Raw genomic sequence first — 18,293 nt, forward strand, 5'->3', positions numbered from 1 at the left:
GTGGAATTCCAATAAAATTGATTCATGTTTGTGGCTGTAATGTGACAAAATGTGGGAAAGTTCAAGGGGGCCGAATACTTTTGCAAGCCGCTGTAGATGTTATAGAGGCATTGTATTTCTGAGGAGCTACTCTGAGCTAGAGGATGAGGGGATTATGAGGTTAAATGTTCAATTCGATTTATGCTCATACCACAGATAACATAAGATAATTTATAACATAACCCTTAGACTTTCTTACAGCGGTAGAGAGGCGAGCAGCCAAGGTCATCTCCAGGTTTCCTTTGAGTCCAACCAGAGCTGGAACCAGGATGAAAACTTCTGTGATCACCTTAAACACCTCCCAGTGCTGGAACACACACATTGTGTAATGAGATACTGAATAAACAATTACAGAGCAGTGCAAAAAATACAAAACCAAAGCAAACATTCCTACTAATAATGCCTGACATATTCCCATTATAAAAACAACTGCACCTGATTAAACTTCTTTATGGAATTACAAAAGACAATCAGATATTCTAGACTAACCCAGTAGCCTACTTTCTGTTTCCACTCCTTTGAGCATTCGCTGCCACGCCATACCGTGCAGCTTCACTGGGTTTAGAACACGTGCAGTTCACAGAGTCCGCCTCATGATGGTTTAGATCTTTAAATAAATGCGATTATACAAGAACACAGCTACAAAGAGCAGAATGATGTGAAGATGTGACAGCCACGTAGGGAGGGAAGGAAGGAAGAGTGGAGGGGACTGACAAAGTAGGTCAGTAAAAGTTTGATAAGACGTTTTGTTAAATAGGTGACGTAGTCAATTATAAAATATAATATAACAGGAGCTAGACATAATATATTATTTATTGCTAGCATGTTTAAAAAAACAGCTTGTTCTCAGTGAAGACTATTGTTTTATAGCAAATACATCCTTGTGTGAACTTCAAAAGATTAATTTCTGCAACAAATATAGCTCCCGTCAGAGGGGAGAAATAACCTATGCAGGTGTACAACCACCTACATGAGCTTCTTAACTAGCTGACTCAGCTGATCCTGGATGGCATGTTGAAGAAAACAGAGAAGTTATAGAATTTCTCTTTCTTGCTTTTAAACTTCAGATGTACTCGGAGCCACAGTGTGGGAACCATGAAACTATAAATCTTTAGCTCTTATATATATATAGTGGGGATCGCATTCCTATAATAAACCTTGCAGAGCCTAAAGTCAACTTGAATTCAGAGTTACATGGAGCCAACAGATTCTAAATTGGCAGCAAGGAGTATGATTAAGCTTGAATGGTTGTCTCTCTGTGGTACGAGGCTTTTACAGAGGACTGGGTTCAAAGGACAGAGCACAATAAGCACAAAAAATATCCAGAAATTTATTTTAATTCTTTCTTCTCAGACGCAAAATCCAAACCAATCGGTCTCCATCACATCTTAAATAACTTATAGTACCACAATATTCTAATACAGCACTTTTCCTCCAATTCTACTTTTAGAAACTCTGAGAACCAAAAGTAAACCTGCAGTCTGAGAGCAGAGATTTCAGCTTTCAGGCCTCGATTCTGTGGAACTAGCTCCTCGTTTGGATTCAGGAGACAGACACCTACTCTACTTTTAAGATTAGGCTTCAAACCTTCCTTTTAGAAAATGCTTATATAGCTTATATCTTTCTATTCTTTCCTTTATCCTCTTCTCTTTCTCCTCACTCCCAACAGGTAACAGCAGAGGTCTGCCCCTCCCTGAGCCTGGTTCTGCCAGAGTTTTCTTTCTGTTAAAAGGGAGTTTTTCTTTCCTGCTGTTGCCAAGTACTTGATCAAAGGGGTCGTCTGAATGTTGGGGTTTCGGGATTTGTGAGTAATAACCTAGTGCCTATTAGATTTATTATTGAAGGATTTTGATATGTGTTGTCAGTATTTACAAAGAAAGCGCAGTGACAAGACTTAATATAAGAATGAATTTAACCTTTATTCGACTGACCCTGTTCTAGCAGAGCTTTTTTTTTATATTCCTCTGAATTCTGTGGCTGTCACATCAAATGTCAGAAACCCACTTCCACTGGAAGTTATGCATGTCCATCACTGCCTCTGACTTGTTTCATAAGTGATGAAGTATGTTTATGACATGCCTTCTTCACACTTTGTCATTTCGGTACAGGTCAATCTAAATATCATGCCCTTTCCATTCTTAAAGGTTATGAATCATTTCCATGATGTTCTGAACCCTACAAATGGAGCTACATATTGATGAGCAGTAATTCATTATCTCTCCTGTTTCCAACTCCTGGAACACAAATATTAATTAACCCATCAGTTACTGATTACTGTGTGCCAGTTAGCTAGCTTAGTTAACCAGAGCCAGTGGTTTGTCACATACAAGAACGACCCAAACACATTTTTAAATGTTTTTTAACCATTATGAACGTGCTAACTATTGCTCTTTTAAATATTCTGCACTCTCTAGTGTTTGCAACCAATTGGATCATTTCTGCCTCCTGACCTATTTAAACAATAGTGAACAGGTGATGAAGGTGATTGGATCCAAACAAGGGAATAAGAGAACTGAATGTCAGTCTTGTCAATGGTAGAGGAGTGTGTGTGCTGGTGTGAGTGCATCTCTATTCATACCAATTCCTCTCAGGTTCTGGATTGCTAAATCTGGCTGACGTCTGTCATACACAGAGGCTATCTTGGGACATGTCCCACTTCTGCTATAATACTGCTGCTACTGCTGCTTGACTGTGAGTGCAAGTGTGATGGGACAAAAGCCAACATAAGCCAGCTCAGTGCTACTGTAGACTTCCAGGGACTTTCTAATGTTGGTGCTGTCGCTGACTGATTCAGGTACTTCAGACACACAAAAATGATATTTTCAGAAAATTTTACACTCAAGAATTCAGTATTTTATGCTCGGTCTATAATAACAGGTTTTTCCTTTACTAACAGTATCTCTGTGTAACAAATACACTTCTTTTAGCCAATTACAAGCCAGGTCTCAAGCCAAATATTTGCTGGGGATTTGTAATGTGTTAAGTTTGCTTCATTACATTAAAAGTCTGGTTGCTCATGTTTTGTTATTAATGTTGTACTCTATAGTTTTTCTGGTCCCCTCACCACTTTGACCATTAATGACAAACTGGGTTTTAAAAACAATAATGACATTTTAAAAAGTACAGTCTGTATTTTTAAAGAGCCCGCAGTGACAAAAAGGAGGAAGCTCAGGTGTGGGTTTTTTTGTGACCGATTCTGTTGCACATGTATTTCTGGGGGTATTATTATGAACTATCTGCAGTGTTGGGGAGTAATGGAATACATGTACCGGCGTTACGTATTTAAAATACAAAATATGAGTAACTGTATTCCATTACAGTTACTGTTTAAAAAGGTGGTATTCAGATTACAGTTACTTTGTAATCTGATGTATCTAATCTTATTATAAAATCTAAATCATCCACCAGTCACCTTGACCCTCTTCCCACTGTGTTAGCCTGTCTTCCCTCGTTAGCTCCTCTCATAACCAGTATTATCCATTCCTCCCTGAACACTGGAATCGTTCCTGAATCACTGAAAAAGGCTTCTGTTATTCCAACTCTCAAAAAGCCTGGTGCAGACCCCAATAACTTTGATAATCTTCGCCCTATATCAAATCTCCCCTTTATTTCAAAAATTCTTGAAAAAGTTGTTGCCTTTCAGCTTCACTTACACCTCAATAACCATAATCTCTATGAACAATTTCAATCTGGTTTACGCCCCAATCATTTCACAGAAACAGCTTTGTTAAGGATTACTAATGACCTTCTGATGGCGGCTGATTCTGGTCTCCTATCCATCCTCATCCTTCTTGATCTTAGTGCGGTGTTTGATACCATTTCTCACAATATTCTCCTGAACCGGTTAGCATCCATTGGCATTAGTCATACCCCCCTTGCCTAGTTCACCTCCTATCTCTCAGACCGCACTCAGTTTATCCAATTTAAATCCCATTCTTCAAGTCTCCATCCTGTTTCTGCTGGTGTGCCCCAGGGTTCGGTATTAGGGCCCCTTTTATTCATTATTTACATGCTCCATCTTGGTCATATATTCCGAAAATATAATATACATTTTCACTGTTATGCCGATGACACCCAGCTCTACATTTCTTCTAACCCCAATTCATCCCTCCCACCTCCCTCCCTCTCAAACTGTCTTATCGAGATTAGATCCTGGTTCTCCTCCAATTTTCTTAAACTAAGTAATAAAACTGAATTTTTACTCATTGGCACAGCCTCTATCTTAACCAAATCCCAAGTTTTTCCATTAACATTGAACGTTCCCCCACCCTTCCCTTCCCTCAGGTTAAGAGTTTGGGTGTCATACTTAATAATACTCTCTCATTCCAGTCCCACATTAATTACATAACCCGGTCTGCATACTTCCACTTACGTAATATTAACCAACTCCGCCCCTTCCTTACTTCCCATGCTGCTGCCATCCTTGTCCATAGTCTTATTACGTCCCGCATTGATTACTGCAATTCCCTCTTATTTGGTCTCCCTAAAAGGTCCCTTCACAAACTCCAACTTCTTCAAAATTCTGCAGCTCGTGTCATAACTCGAACTCCGTCAAGAGCTCATATTACCCCAGTTCTTCAGCAGCTTCACTGGTTGCCCATAGAAGCCAGGATAAACTTTAAAATCGTACTTCTCACGTACAAGTATATCCATAAATCTGCTCCTTCCTATTTGTGTGACCTGCTCCATATCACCACTGTTTCCCGCCCTCTCCGATCCTCATCTGCTATTCATCTTACTGTTCCGTCCGCACATCTTACCACTATGGGGAACAGAGCCTTCAGTCGCTCTGCTCCTCGGCTCTGGAACTCTCTTCCTCCAGCCATAAGAAATATGGACTCTCTTCCCGCATTTAAGTCACAGCTCAAAACACATCTGTTCAAACTGGCTTATTCGCTTTGGTGCTGATTTTACCTGTTGTCAAGTTCTGCTTTGCAATTTTAACTTATTTTATGACTATTGCTTCTTTTATTAATGTTGTTCTTTTGTAAGGTGACCTTGGGTTTTTGAAAGGTGCCCTCAAATAAACTGTATTAATATTATTATTATTATTATTATTATTATTATTATTTGTTGAAATGAATGGATTACACGGCGGTCTTTTCCTGTTTCATATGTTAGACTATGCTCTTTCTATTTTTGGTAATTCCACGCCGGTGGAAACCCAAACAAAACACCAATTAAGAGGTTCTAATGCCTGTGTGTCAAATCTCATGTCACCCCTACTTGCAGCCCGCATAATGACGTGAAGGAATATTTAAAAAAAATATTATTAAAAAAATATTTAATATGAAGGCAATAGGCAGAGTGTTACAGGCATCGCCCTAAAGAATGTAGCCACATGGGCAGTGTAGTCCGTGCTGCAGGGAGAATGGACTGCCATACCAGTTATGTGTCTGGATCAGGTGACCCTGAACCATTCTTTATTTATGCTGCAAAATGCTGGTGATGCAAAGTTGGTACGTTCCAAGTCTGAACATAGAATGACTGAGGGGAATTCCCATAACAGTACAGAATACCAGGGATGGACATATGACAGGGCAGTGAATACACTGGAGGGTTACCTAGGTAACCAGAACTACTACCCATCAGCTTCAAAGCAATGCATGAGGAACACTTCAACTGTGACAAGGTTTTTTTACTTTTAAGGAGCTTGGAAAGAAAAGTGACTGGCCTTCTTTAAGTTTCTTGAAGATGTTTCACCTCTCATCATTAAATTACTATGACCTGGATGACATAAGCCCTTTACTTTTGTTTTTACCTTTTTAAGTAAAGAACTTGGTGACAATTTCAAGGGAGATGCAATGTATATACAAAGTCATCTCCCTCTCTGGCCTTCTTTTTCTCTCTCTCATCTCCAAACCACTTATTGAATTAACTGTTCAATGCAATCCCAAGGCTCTCGTCTCTCTCTCTGGTCTAAATCTGATTTAGAAAGCTCAGAAAGGTGGATGTAACACAAGACTCCATCTGTTAATAAGAAAAAAGCACTGTCAACGGTGAACCGGCAGAGCTGTGCACACATGTGCAATCACAACACACACATTTCTTGTTTAACCAGTTCAGGGTTTTTCTTTTAAGGCTCTCAACAACACGGACTGAGTTCAGAAAGCAGGTCAAGTCACAAAAAAGGTAGCTGAGACAAATATCTTATATTTAACTAAGGCCAGCATTAGTCTGAACTAATTCAAGCTTGTGAATACCTGAGGGGCAGGAAAACAAAAAGGTCTTTTTCTCCGACTAGACCGTTTATCTATTCTTCATAGCAACAGCTGTCAATACGTGTCTGTACTCGGTATGCAAATACCCACCCACCTTTCCACAACATCCCACAATCAGAATCTATAAGTGAGGTCAGTCCATTTCTCCCAAACATCCATTAACAGGACTGGGTCTCAAATTTCACTGCTTGTTTTTCAGCACTGGGAATCAAAATTAGTGAAGTAGGGAGCTTGCTCAAATATTCTTTGATCTCTTTGATATTCAAAAGTTATTCCACCTACTCCAATACAACACCACTTTCAGGTTAACCTACGAAAGATCACCTCTTTATAGAAAAAGGGAAGTATGACGTGAAGGTGGTGCCCTTGAGCAACAATCATGACACGATAATCAAAATACTTCCGATGGTACCCAACTCTACACATCTATTCACATTATTCTTGGATAATTACTTGTATAAGGTCCATAACGATACCCGCGGAGACCATTCCAAGTCCTGATATGAGGTATGGTACGATAACCTGCGCCCCAATGAGCCAAGAGCTCTCTGGTAGGAAACCATGTTCTGATCGAGTCAGCTTCCAGGTCACGCCACGTAACTTCTTGCCTTGGTAGCGTAGCTCCAACTCCAGACGAGTCACAACCATGTTGTACAGGAGATTAATCAAAGCACTTAGTTTGATGTTTAGTTATCCCATGGTAAGTGTAACTTCATTACAAAGGAAAAAAAAACTCGGATTAAAAATAAAAAAGGTCTAAGGGGTCAAAATAAAGTAAGGAAGTGAAATACCAAAGATGAAAATAATAAATGAGTTTGTCCTTGGTTTAAAACAGGGGAAATGTTTCAAGCAGTTCCTAAGGCTCTTCCTGAAGAAATGAGAGGCAGCATTTGGGAGCATATATATGTTCTGCTCTCAAGGGATGACCCAAAGATGACAGCTACTTCTTGCATCATTCTTGGCAGTACAGAAGATAAACATTCAGCATCCCTTTGAACCAAACTGGAGATCCGATATCTATTCAAGCAAGCGAGACATTCGTCATGTTTTCATTCCTTCCAATCAATGATGTTTTCCCAGGCAGAATCACATTTAAAAGCTTTAACTCCAACTTGAGGGAGCTGGAGCATGGCATCTTTGGACCAATGGTGAGTCAGCAGTGATGAGGTATCCATTTGCCGGCACCTCTGGGGAAAACAATCATTAACACGATTTCTGATTCATCAGTCAAAATGTTCCACAAGCACAGATGATCCACATCTGCAGTCAAAGTCTTAAGTTTACCCGACAACCTGCAAAAACTAACATTAAAAATAAGACTGGTTTATGCCAGTAAATTAATGCTGAGCTATTCAGTGGTCCTCCAGTTGTCCTGAACAACTCTAGAATCAAATAAATCCTCTGGTTGAGTTTCTTGTTTGTTGGAGTCCTCAGTTGATAAGATCCAGCTTTAAATCTACTTGACCTCCAGTGTAAAAGGCACAGCTGTATCTTGTGAACCCAGAGCTCGGAGTGACAGCTGAATGAGTGACAGGAGCAAAAAGATGAAGAACAGTCCAAAAGGTCTTGAGAGTTTAGAAACAGGAGGAAGACTTTATATCTTTGATATACGAGCCTAATCTCTTATTTGGCGAGGTGAGCTCTGTGATGTCAATAGGAGATCCACAGATGAGATGCAGCACACAGTACCACTTGAGCAGACTAAAGTGTTCCTCTCCTCCTTTCAGCATCAGGGTAGTCCTGCTCACTCAGCTCTGCTGTGACGTAGCACAGAAAGAGGCAGGGCTGTCTGCCCTGTGCAAACTCACGAGAGAAACGACCAGCTTTCTGCCACGCACTCTCCCTCTAAGCTATTTTTTGCTGCGTGTCTGCCTCTTATCCTCCCTCCCTCCCGCGTATGGCATCCATCGTTCTACGTCGAACAGTCTAGCTGCATTTCACATCCCTCTTTCAGTCGTTTCCATATCTCTGTATCGTGACTCATTCTTTCCCTCCGTCTTTTCCTTCCACTTTTACCTCTGTTCTAGCTGCTATAATCGTTTTGGAACACCGTATTTAAGAGCAAACAAACATACTGTACAACTACTGATTTCCAGGCATCTTTCAGGTCTTAAACTAAAAATCATTCCTCTCAATGCATACTGTTCACAAAAAAAGAAAAGAAAATGTTTTCATACACAATATATTAATTAATGACATGTAAAAAAAACTCTACATGTAAAATCTATAAAGTGCCACATTAACCCCTTAGCAGTCCTACAAATTTACAATTAGTCCCCTAAACCATCCAATGTACCGTGGGCGGTACGTCCGACTGCTAACAGGTTAAAAATAAGATTACATCATTTGAATACAAGAAATAAGGTTTTGGATTGGCTAAATAGAATTAAATAAATTGCAGTCGCTATAGTCTCAGATCACTTCGACATTGTGTAATAACACTGATGTGTTTCTTCTGGAAACTGCTGAGGTTGATTTGACAAGCAAGGCAACTGATTAGCAGCAACAATGTAAAAAGCTTCTAATTCTTCTTACAGGATGTACATTACTTTGCAAAAGTCTTGAGCCCCATTTCTTTATATTTTGCTTCCAAGGAGCCAAACACTTATTTTTTAAGGTCGTCTTAAGCAATAGTTCTCCAGGCTTTGTGAAGGTCTTTCAAAGTTTTCCTTCAGACATTGGCTGCCGTTTCATTTATTTTCGGTCCAGCCCTTTTTCAGAGGACCATTTTCAAGGCACTTTTTTGTTATTTGTTATTATTGAACTGCTTACCAATGAATAAACCAGCGTTGTATCTACCTAGAGACTGAACCAATTTTAAATTGCATCTTTAGTCACTTTGTTCCTAGCAGCCTTTTACAGAAACTCATCAATTGTTCTCATTTCTTTAGCCAAATCTGTGAAAAATCCCACAGATAATGCAGTCTGATAGATATAACAAAATATTTTTATTACAGCAAGGTGTTTTCCAAAGTTCTATTAGCTGAAATCTCTCAGCATGGTGTGCAGTGTGTACTTAAGAAATTTGAGGAAACTGGTCAGTTGGAGGACAAAAAGAAGTAGCAAACCTAAATTTTATTTACAGCAGATGAACAACATGTGAAAATCAAGTCCTTATAGAACAGGAATCCAGCACAGGACCTGAGAGATGCTGACCCTTAAGTTGCTTCATTCACTCATCATTGAAGTCTCATAAGAAATAGTCATGGATTGGCTGATGAGAAACTCAGACAACCCAAAATCAAAGAAAATATGGCCCAGTGAAAATTAGAATTTTAAACACTAGCATTAAATACAGAATTTTTTTTATGATCTAATTTTTAAATATCTTGAAAAATAAAAATGAGTGTTTAAACAAATGCTAAACAAATGTTTAGCATTTGTTTAAACAAATGCTAAACATTTGTTTAAACAAATGTTTAGCATTTGTTTAAACACAAATGCTAAGGATACTCAGTTACTTTTGTAATGTGTATTCATTACAAATCTATCAAGATGTGTTCTTTTTTTTTTATACATATCTTTATGTGAACATTTGGATTGAATTACAGTGAAAACTAAAACAGCAGTGGGATGGGTTTCAGTGTTTCAGTGAAGATAAAAGACACTTGCACTTACACAGCAGGGGACACTGGGTAAGACTTGTAATGACTGCTAATGGTAAACTCTTAGCCTAAATGCTGCTAGATATCAACACGATTGATGCATCACTGGCCCATTTGTTTGCTTCAAGTATTCAAAGAATTTATAACTATAACAGTTTCTGGGAGCCTGTCCAACTAACATTTAAGTCTCATTTAACCACCATAACTGTAATTTAAAGAAGTCAAATATTGCATGTTTGCGATAGTCTAATGTATGGACGATCTAATTTCACATTTTATGGAGCGAGCTTTTATAGAGCTCTAATTTGGAAGCCAACCAACAGAACAAAGAGAAGCTGACACAAATGGCACTGCCTTCGTCTGTCCATCCATCTACTTCATCTTCTTCCGCTTATCCAGGGCCGAGTTGTGGCGGTAGAGCTCCCTCTCCCTGACCACCTCCTCCAGGTTATCTGGGGCAACGTCAAGGCATTCCTACGCCAGCCAAGAGATATAATCTTTTCAACGTGTCTTTGCCCTAGGGCCTCCTCCCAGTGGGACCAGGCCAGAACACCTTACCGAGGGGGCATATAGGACGCATCCTTGTAGAAGCCCGAACCACTCCAACTGGCTCCTTTCGATGTGGAGGAGCAGCGGCTCTACTCTGAGCTCCTCTCGGACGGCCGAACTCCTCACCCCATCTCTAAGAGAGAGGCCAGCAACCCTTTGGAGAACGCTCATTTCCACTGCTTGTCCCCTCATAGGTGAGAGTGGGGACGTAGATCAGCCAGACAATCGGGAGCTTCACTTTTACGCCTCGTTCTCTCTTTACAGCGACAGACATCACTGCAGGCGCAGCACCAATCCATCTGTCAGTCACCCATTCCCCTCTCCCGTCAGTTGTGAACAAGACCCCAACAAATTGCATGTTGGATGTAATTGAAAGACAGGCCAACAGGATGTGGTTGTTTAGACAATAGCTACCATCACAGGCCACAGTAACAATGGTTTTTGCTGATAGTGTAGCGTTGCCATCTTTATCGACATTTTAGATCGGCTACTCTCCACGTCCTTGTGCGTCCGCTGTGCTTTGAGACACAGCTCCCAGCCAAGCTCATGACTAATCTTCCATCTGATGCAGGAGGGAAACTGATACTGTAGACTGCAGAGTGGGAAGAAATACTGATGAGCTACAGATGGAGTAAAGGGAAGTAGCCATATGAGGACAGACGTATGCTTATCAGTGGAGGACGGAGGGGAAGAGAGAGACCAGCTCATCATAGAGCAGACAGCAGTGTGTCTGATTTCCCTCAGCTCAGATGGCTGCAGACTATAAGCCAGGGACACCTGGCACAGGACAGACACGGCTAGCTCAAACTCATTATTAAATGTACTATCTCACTATTTCCACCTTATATTCCTATACTGTATCCTACAGTATGATTCTATACCATTGTGTAGAAAACACAGCCATCAGTCAGTTATATTCTTGAGGTATTTTGACCAAGGATATTACTGACATTTAATTAAGAACTGATGGGAAGGTTAAAGGTATAGTCACAAATTTTTGAGGTCATTTAATAGAAAAAAAAAGTATCCTATAGTCTATGTACATGTACAGCAGTGTGTAACTACATTTTCAAATAAACTGCATTCTCATAAACATGTAATGAATCTATTAATAATATATAGGAGTGAGTTTGCAGTTTCTGGAAGTCATCATTTTCTTCCAACTAATGGTGTTTTACATAAATGGTAGAGACAGGCCATGTATGTAGTATGCCAAATGGGGACTAGAAGAGAACTTGTTTTATCATCTGAGAATGGACCCCCTTCATCAAAGAGATAACACCACTTGCAACTAAATAAATCTTCATCCTCTTCCTCCTCACCTCAAGATTAATCTCCTAAACAGAACTCACACTCTAAGACATGAAAACTTGCATAAACATGCTTATTTATTCCCAATACTGTTGCAGTGACATATTGCCAGTAGATCAGACATGCGACTTTCCTGTCTCTGGAGAGTTGACAACGAGCCGGGTGAACAACAACAGCTGATTTTAAGGTAACATTATGCCAGCTTATGTTAGATTCAAGTGTCATAAAAATCCCACTTTTCCTCTGATAAACATTTTGATTACATTCTCACATTCTATGAACTTTTTATTCCCTAACTGTACGAGTCCAACAATGTTAAATCCACGTTAGATTCACTAGCACAAACTAAAACTATCTATCAGGATATCTTCAACAGCTCACCTTAGTATGGCTGTCATCAGTCAGAGGTGAGCTTTACTGACTGACTCGCCTGTATTGAACTCCTTTTACAGTTTTACAGCTACACATGGATGCTTCTCACCCAGCATTGACAGCTGAGATAAACAGAGGTCTGATTGCCTTCCACAGAAAGGAAAAATCTCGATTATAGGCATAAGCTGTTGTGTAGTCGTGGCAGTTATGATATAATGTACCCTAAAACATGATGTTAGGTTTTTGAACATAGTGGAATGTTTTGATCTCTCTTAGCTAACTAAAACATGTTTGTCCTTACAGGAGCCAATGTAGCAAGGATTATGCACTTGAATTGGGAGAGGTAAGAAAACAGAACTGCAATACACTGATATCTAGCACAGAAAGATTTTATACACTGTAACTATTAAGTTATAGTAGTCTTCTAAGTTCACTGCAAATCACATTGTGCAACGTGGATCTCATACATTTGTGTAGGACATTATGTTTGATGCACATACAACATGTAATAATATTAGCCCACACACCGGCTGCTATCTCTTAACTATTGATCTACACTGTTACATGCTACTGAAGATGTAATAGTATCAAAATATTCACCAGGGACAGCAGCAGCTATGCCCTGGGGTGCATTCAACTCACTCAAAAGGCTATTTTGCCCGTCCAGTCAGTTTATAACTTCTGACATTACTGGCCCAGTGTACACCATGTTAACATGATCAGAGATACTTAAGTCAGAAGAAGATGGCTTTATTGCTCTGAGCCAGAAGACTATTTCAAGGTAACAAGTACACACAAGCATACACACAGTCCCTCCACGTGTAACAAAAACAAACAAAAATACACACTTAGACGAACAGATGGGACAGATGAGTCACTATGTCGCTCATGTTGTTATTTATTCAATAACATAAAGTCTCTGTGTACTGTCCAGTTTTTCATTATTGTGACGCTCTCTCTCCTTACGTTAACACGTTTAACGTGAGAGAGTAACCATCTGGGTCATTACTGACGTATTTTGCTGTGCCTCTGGTCTCCTAGCTCTTAAATCTGTCAGAGATCTTTCCTTAACGGAAAACAGCCTGCCACTGTGTGCATAGATTTACTGTCTGCTAAGAGACGCCTTAATATTCTGTTGTACATTACATGTCAGACAATGTGAAAATAACTTCCCTGTACAATAAACACTTACTTATGAAGTACTTTATATGTAAAATGAAGGGAGACAAATTTTGATGTTTTACCCCTTCACGATTTCCTATTTTGTCACACTTAAAAGTTTAATACTCTGTTAACTTAGATCTGTGAAGCCTGCAGTTCTTTAATGTTCTTCTGGATCCTTTTGTAACACCCAGGATGAGTCGGCGATGTGCTCTTATCTCATTTTGGTCAGCCAGTCACTCCTGGGAAGCTTCACCACTGTTCCATGTTTTCACCATTTATGTATAATGGCTCACTGGAGTCCCAAAACCTTAGAAATGTGCTATGATGTGTTCCTTTTTAAGGTCTTTTAACCTGCTTCACTTTGTCAGACGGTTTCTATTTAAGTAATTTTTTCATTCAACAGGACGTCCAGTAGTGGTGCAACGGATCAAAAATCTCAAGGTTCGGATCGGATCACGGTTTTAAGTCACGGATCGGATCAATTTTCAGATCAGCAAAAAAAGAAAAAGACAAAAATGTAACATTTACTTATTCACTTATTGAAGTATTTTTTGCCTGTTAAAAACATTCAACTCAAGACTCATTCCACGCAATTATTCTAAAAAATTTATGGTTCAATATAGGGCAGTACAGTCTTTGTATCTACCACTCAATTCAATTTTATTTATAAAGCGCCAAATCACAAAAACAGTTGCCTCAAGGTGCTTTATATTGTAAGGTAGACCCTACAATAATACATACTGCTCCTTATATCGCACTCCGCTGTGATATGATGAGCAGTCACGGTCACGTAGCTTTCCGTCGCTACACCCATTTGTAGTAGTTAGGGCAACAGAAGATGCCTGGGACAGTTCAGCCATAACTTTAATCTTCGCCTGCTCATACATGCTTGGAACGATTTTTCCACTAAAGTGGACGCGCAACGGGATATCATAGCGTGGCTCAAGCACGTTCATCATAGTTTAAACCCCTTGTTTAGCACAATGGAATACGGCCTCCTGTCTGCAGCTAAACACCCCAATAGCTTTTGTAATAGCTTTAGCCCGGTCAGATTGGGCAGCAAAGGGCTGCTTAAGTACCGCAAACTCCTCTGCTCCGCCACTTGGACCGCTAGCGCTGACCATAACTATCGCTTTTTTTTTTTCTTCTTTTTTGAATCTTCAGATCACGTGCGTGCTGAACCGTGGAGTGGGATCGGTTCGGATTACGGATCAACCGTGATCCGTTGCACCACTAACGTCCAGTAATCGAGCCCAAGTGTGCTTAGTGAAACTGAACTCAGCTTTCCAAAAAGTGTGGTTAATCACAGTTAATTTATGATTTAACAAAAGGGGCCATTTTAACAGGACCAGGTAGTTTTGGGTAACTTTTCTCCCTTAATCAGTGAAATCAGCATAAAAAAAAACAACTGCATTCTGTATTTACTCGAGTTATCGTGGTCTAACATTAAAATGTGTTTGATGATCTGAAACATTCAAGTGTGACAAATATACAGAACACTAGGAAATCAGGAAGGAGGCAAACACTTTTTGACACCACTATACCTGTGTTTTAGGCACTAAGAAAAAAAATGGTCAGGTTTTATTCTGGGGGTTTAAAGAGGGTCTAATAATTGTATCCTTTGACATAGCTGCTACATTTACACTGGGGTAAATCTAATCATAGTTTTTGTACACCATCCCCGAAAAAATCATCTTGGAGAGCGGTGATGCCAGCATCTGATGAGGGATTCAAATGAGCAGCCTGAAGGTTTACCTGTCAGCTAGTAGGCCCCAATATCCACTATTATGTTAACATACTTCATGCTTTTTCACTCTCAATATGTGATATCACTCTCCAAGCTACCCTAAGGACCTTACCTGTACAATGTCCAGCACCATGCCAGCCATCACCATGCCCATTCCAGCTAGCAGGTAGGGAAAAACCACCTGAAGACAGATGGCTATGGATGTCTCTTCCTCTACTTTGGCAACAGGCACTTTCTTCCTCTCCTCCGTAGACTTTTTAGGTGGAGGTTGCACGACTGGGGGGAAGATGAACTCATCTTGCCCGTCTAAAGTGCTTGCCAAGCTGGCACTAGGACTCCCAGTGGGACTCTTTCCCTTGGAGCGGGACTTCTTGGTCTTTTTCCTCTGGCGGGCCTGTTGTGGTGGTTTATCCTCCCCAGGCATGATGACAGCAGTGGCTGTGACAAGTAGGGTTGTGTTAGTTTAATCTGGGAACACAGAATAGATAGGGACAGTAAGGGTCGTTTGTCACAGCTTTACCATCTAAAAATGTAGAGATAACTGCGTCCAATCTTTTGAATTCATCCACTCCACCAGGATGATGTGCCAATCAAATCAAATATGCTTTCCATCAGCTGAACAGAGGATTAGCTCTCATATTTTGCCATGGAAGGAGACAACAGTTTCTATTGGTGATCCTTCACTTTGTTATATCTAGCTCTATTTGGAAAGCATACTGAAGTAACATATATAGTTGCACAAAGGGAGAAAAGCACCATATAGTTTGGATAAAGTGCATAGAACAGCAAAAAGTGTAAACTCTACACACTTCCACCACTGTTAAACTAATGTGGCGAGGCGTGGTCGGCGGTGCCGCTGCAGGGGAGGCAAACGCACCTGCAGGGCATCCGTAGTCACGCCTCGTCAGGTTAAAAGTGTGCTGGGTCCTGGATTCCAGTTTTGTTGTTAGTGTTCGGCTGGCAGCTGGAAAGTTTCAGCCGTGTGTGTTTGTAAACAGCGACCGATTGTGTAAATAAAGTTAATGCTGAAAAGCAGAAACTTGTTGCCGGTCTGCCGTGGTTATATCACAGCTAAACTCTGCTCTTCCTTTTATTTGCCTTGTTTCCCCTCAGCTTTCAACTGAGCGTAACATAAGGCTGAGCCTGGTTCAGCGAGAGGTCACTTCCTGTTAAAATGGAATTCTTCCTTCCCGCCATCGCAAAGTGCTGCGTATAAGGGAGCCTCTGATTTTGGGCGCTTTCTAATATTGTAGAGTCATTATCTTGCAATATACAGCTCACAGAGGCAACTGTTGCAGTGAATTGACACTATATAGACAATAGGTTAAAGCTTCAACTTTTTCTGATAGACTGATGCTCTGTTTTCAGGAAAGCTAATCAACATATTAAACACAAGGACACAACAGAGAACTGTAAATACTATAAATAAACAGCCCCTTCTTTTCTTAATCCATGAATATCTTTTATTTTTATTATTGATATCTTTTAAACAAATAACTGAGCTGACAGCTGTATTAAACAATCTGTAGCAACCACTAGGGTAGTCAGTAATGCACTGCTAATATACCAGCTTTAATAAAAACCTTTATGTTGATAAGTTGGCACTGTTTCTCATTTCTCATCATACTGTGGTTTACAATAATTTCATAAATTAGTTTTACTTGGAGTATCAAACTTTAGAGGGAATAGCTGTTATCGTTTCTTTTAACTCTTCACTCAACTGTTTTATTCAGGAAATTTCATTATGACACTAATTACTAATTGAGAGTTTTTAAAATCATCAGTTCAAACTCGGGACCGACGAGTAGCTGGTGTGTGATACGTGGTCTCAAATCACAAAGTGCTATCATGAGTAAACGTACAAGACTGCACAGAAAGGGAAACGTTTGTCTTCTTTTAAAAAAGCAAAACTCAAACATTAGTAATACAAACATGCTCGACACGGAGTCCCGGAAACCTCCCAAAGCGCCTGAATTCATCTGCAGGTCCCGAAACCACGCCGAACATACAGCGCAGAATCCTTCTGTTGACATGCATTCCCTCACTTGGACGCTGCCATGTGCATATCCCATAATACATCTGTACCGGTAACCACGGTTACACAACCAGGTGCTTTCTGATTGGATAAACTAAAGAGTAAAAGCGAGAAAAAAATACAGCGTAAGAGTGTAGCCCCGCCCCCTCGCGTGTAGCGCGCGAGCAGCTGCTGTTTGTAATAATGAAATTCACAGTTTTATGACTGTGAGGATGTTTAAATATTATAATATATAATGATACAGCTGTAGAAACTATTTTTGAAAAGCGTTTGGGCTGAGGAAAAGATTTATTTTTAGTTTCTTAATTTCAAAGACCAGAGAAAAATGTTTTATATCAGTTTATGTGGTGGTTTGCCTGGCGCTTAGACCTCCAGATCATCCCGGCTGTGACTTAACTTATGATTTAATAAGTTGATATGTGTCTGATATCAGACTAATGTCAAAGTCAGAAAACCTCTCTGTCTCAAACTCCCTGGTGGTTTATAGACGACAATATGAAAATCTTTGAAGGCATGGGGGGAAACACCAGTGGAATCACCAGCGAGACATTTAATTATAGCAGAGCACAGAGCAAACCAATACGTGTTACCATTTCTAGAGTCTGTACTGATCACGACACACTCTCATTGAACATAAATTCATAAAGTTCTGCTTGGACAGCGTGCTCTCTACGGCCACAGAGCCACATTAAGCCTAGTATATGTTAGTTTCCATATTAGATTTGATTTATCGTCCTTACCTTTGTCTCCAGCCAGTACTCGTGAAGGTTTGCGGGGAAAGCAATAAGCTCCCGAGAATAACCGTGTGTGCCCTTGCTATGCTGTGTGTATGTGCTTGAATGGAAATGCCTGTCTAAATTAGGATATGTGTATGTTCCTCTCTCGTGCATTTGCTTTTTTCTATGTGTGTCTGTGCGCTGAGCTCTGCGCGTGCGTGTTTGTGCAGGGTACGAGCTGGGGGGCACCGTCTTGAATTTCATGGCATTAGCAGATAAGGATGACCCCCCCTCACCCCCTCCTCCTGTCTCTTTCCATCTCTGTCTGGCTGGCTGGCATCTATACAGCATTTTCTCTTTTCCATTCACAGAAAGAATAACGTTTGCAACCTCACAGTTAGAGAAGCCCTCATAAGGGATTTGTGGGGTCGTGCCCACACACACACACACACACACACACACACACACACACACACACACACACACACACACACACACACACACACACACACACCTCACTGAGGTTTTTATGAG

At 40.3% G+C, this 18,293-nt stretch overlaps 1 protein-coding gene across 5 annotated transcripts in view; it reads right to left on the reverse strand.

Moving 5' to 3' along the window:
• The window catches only part of LOC102209489 (solute carrier family 41 member 3), a 36,034-nt gene extending 18,076 nt beyond the window's left edge, over positions 1-17,958 (reverse strand). The window contains exons 1-3 of one of the 5 annotated variants that reach the window (XM_005742037.1): positions 17,784-17,958; positions 15,121-15,446; positions 239-346 (exon numbers count right to left, since the gene is read on the reverse strand). In XM_005742037.1, coding sequence (XP_005742094.1) covers positions 239-346; positions 15,121-15,432 — 420 coding nt within the window. In that variant the 5' untranslated portion in view covers positions 15,433-15,446; positions 17,784-17,958. Of the gene's footprint in view, positions 1-238; positions 347-6,713; positions 7,103-15,120; positions 15,477-16,940; positions 17,073-17,783 lie in introns of those variants that run through there. The other 4 variants (XM_013913131.1, XM_005742038.1, XM_013913132.1 and 1 more) reach the window with 4 other exon arrangements.
• Between the last annotated feature and the right edge of the window lie 335 nt (positions 17,959-18,293).

This window comes from Pundamilia nyererei, unplaced genomic scaffold (assembly GCF_000239375.1).
Source record: "Pundamilia nyererei isolate P.nyererei 1_Seehausen unplaced genomic scaffold, PunNye1.0 scaffold00116, whole genome shotgun sequence".
Classification (NCBI taxonomy): Eukaryota; Metazoa; Chordata; class Actinopteri; order Cichliformes; family Cichlidae; genus Pundamilia; species Pundamilia nyererei.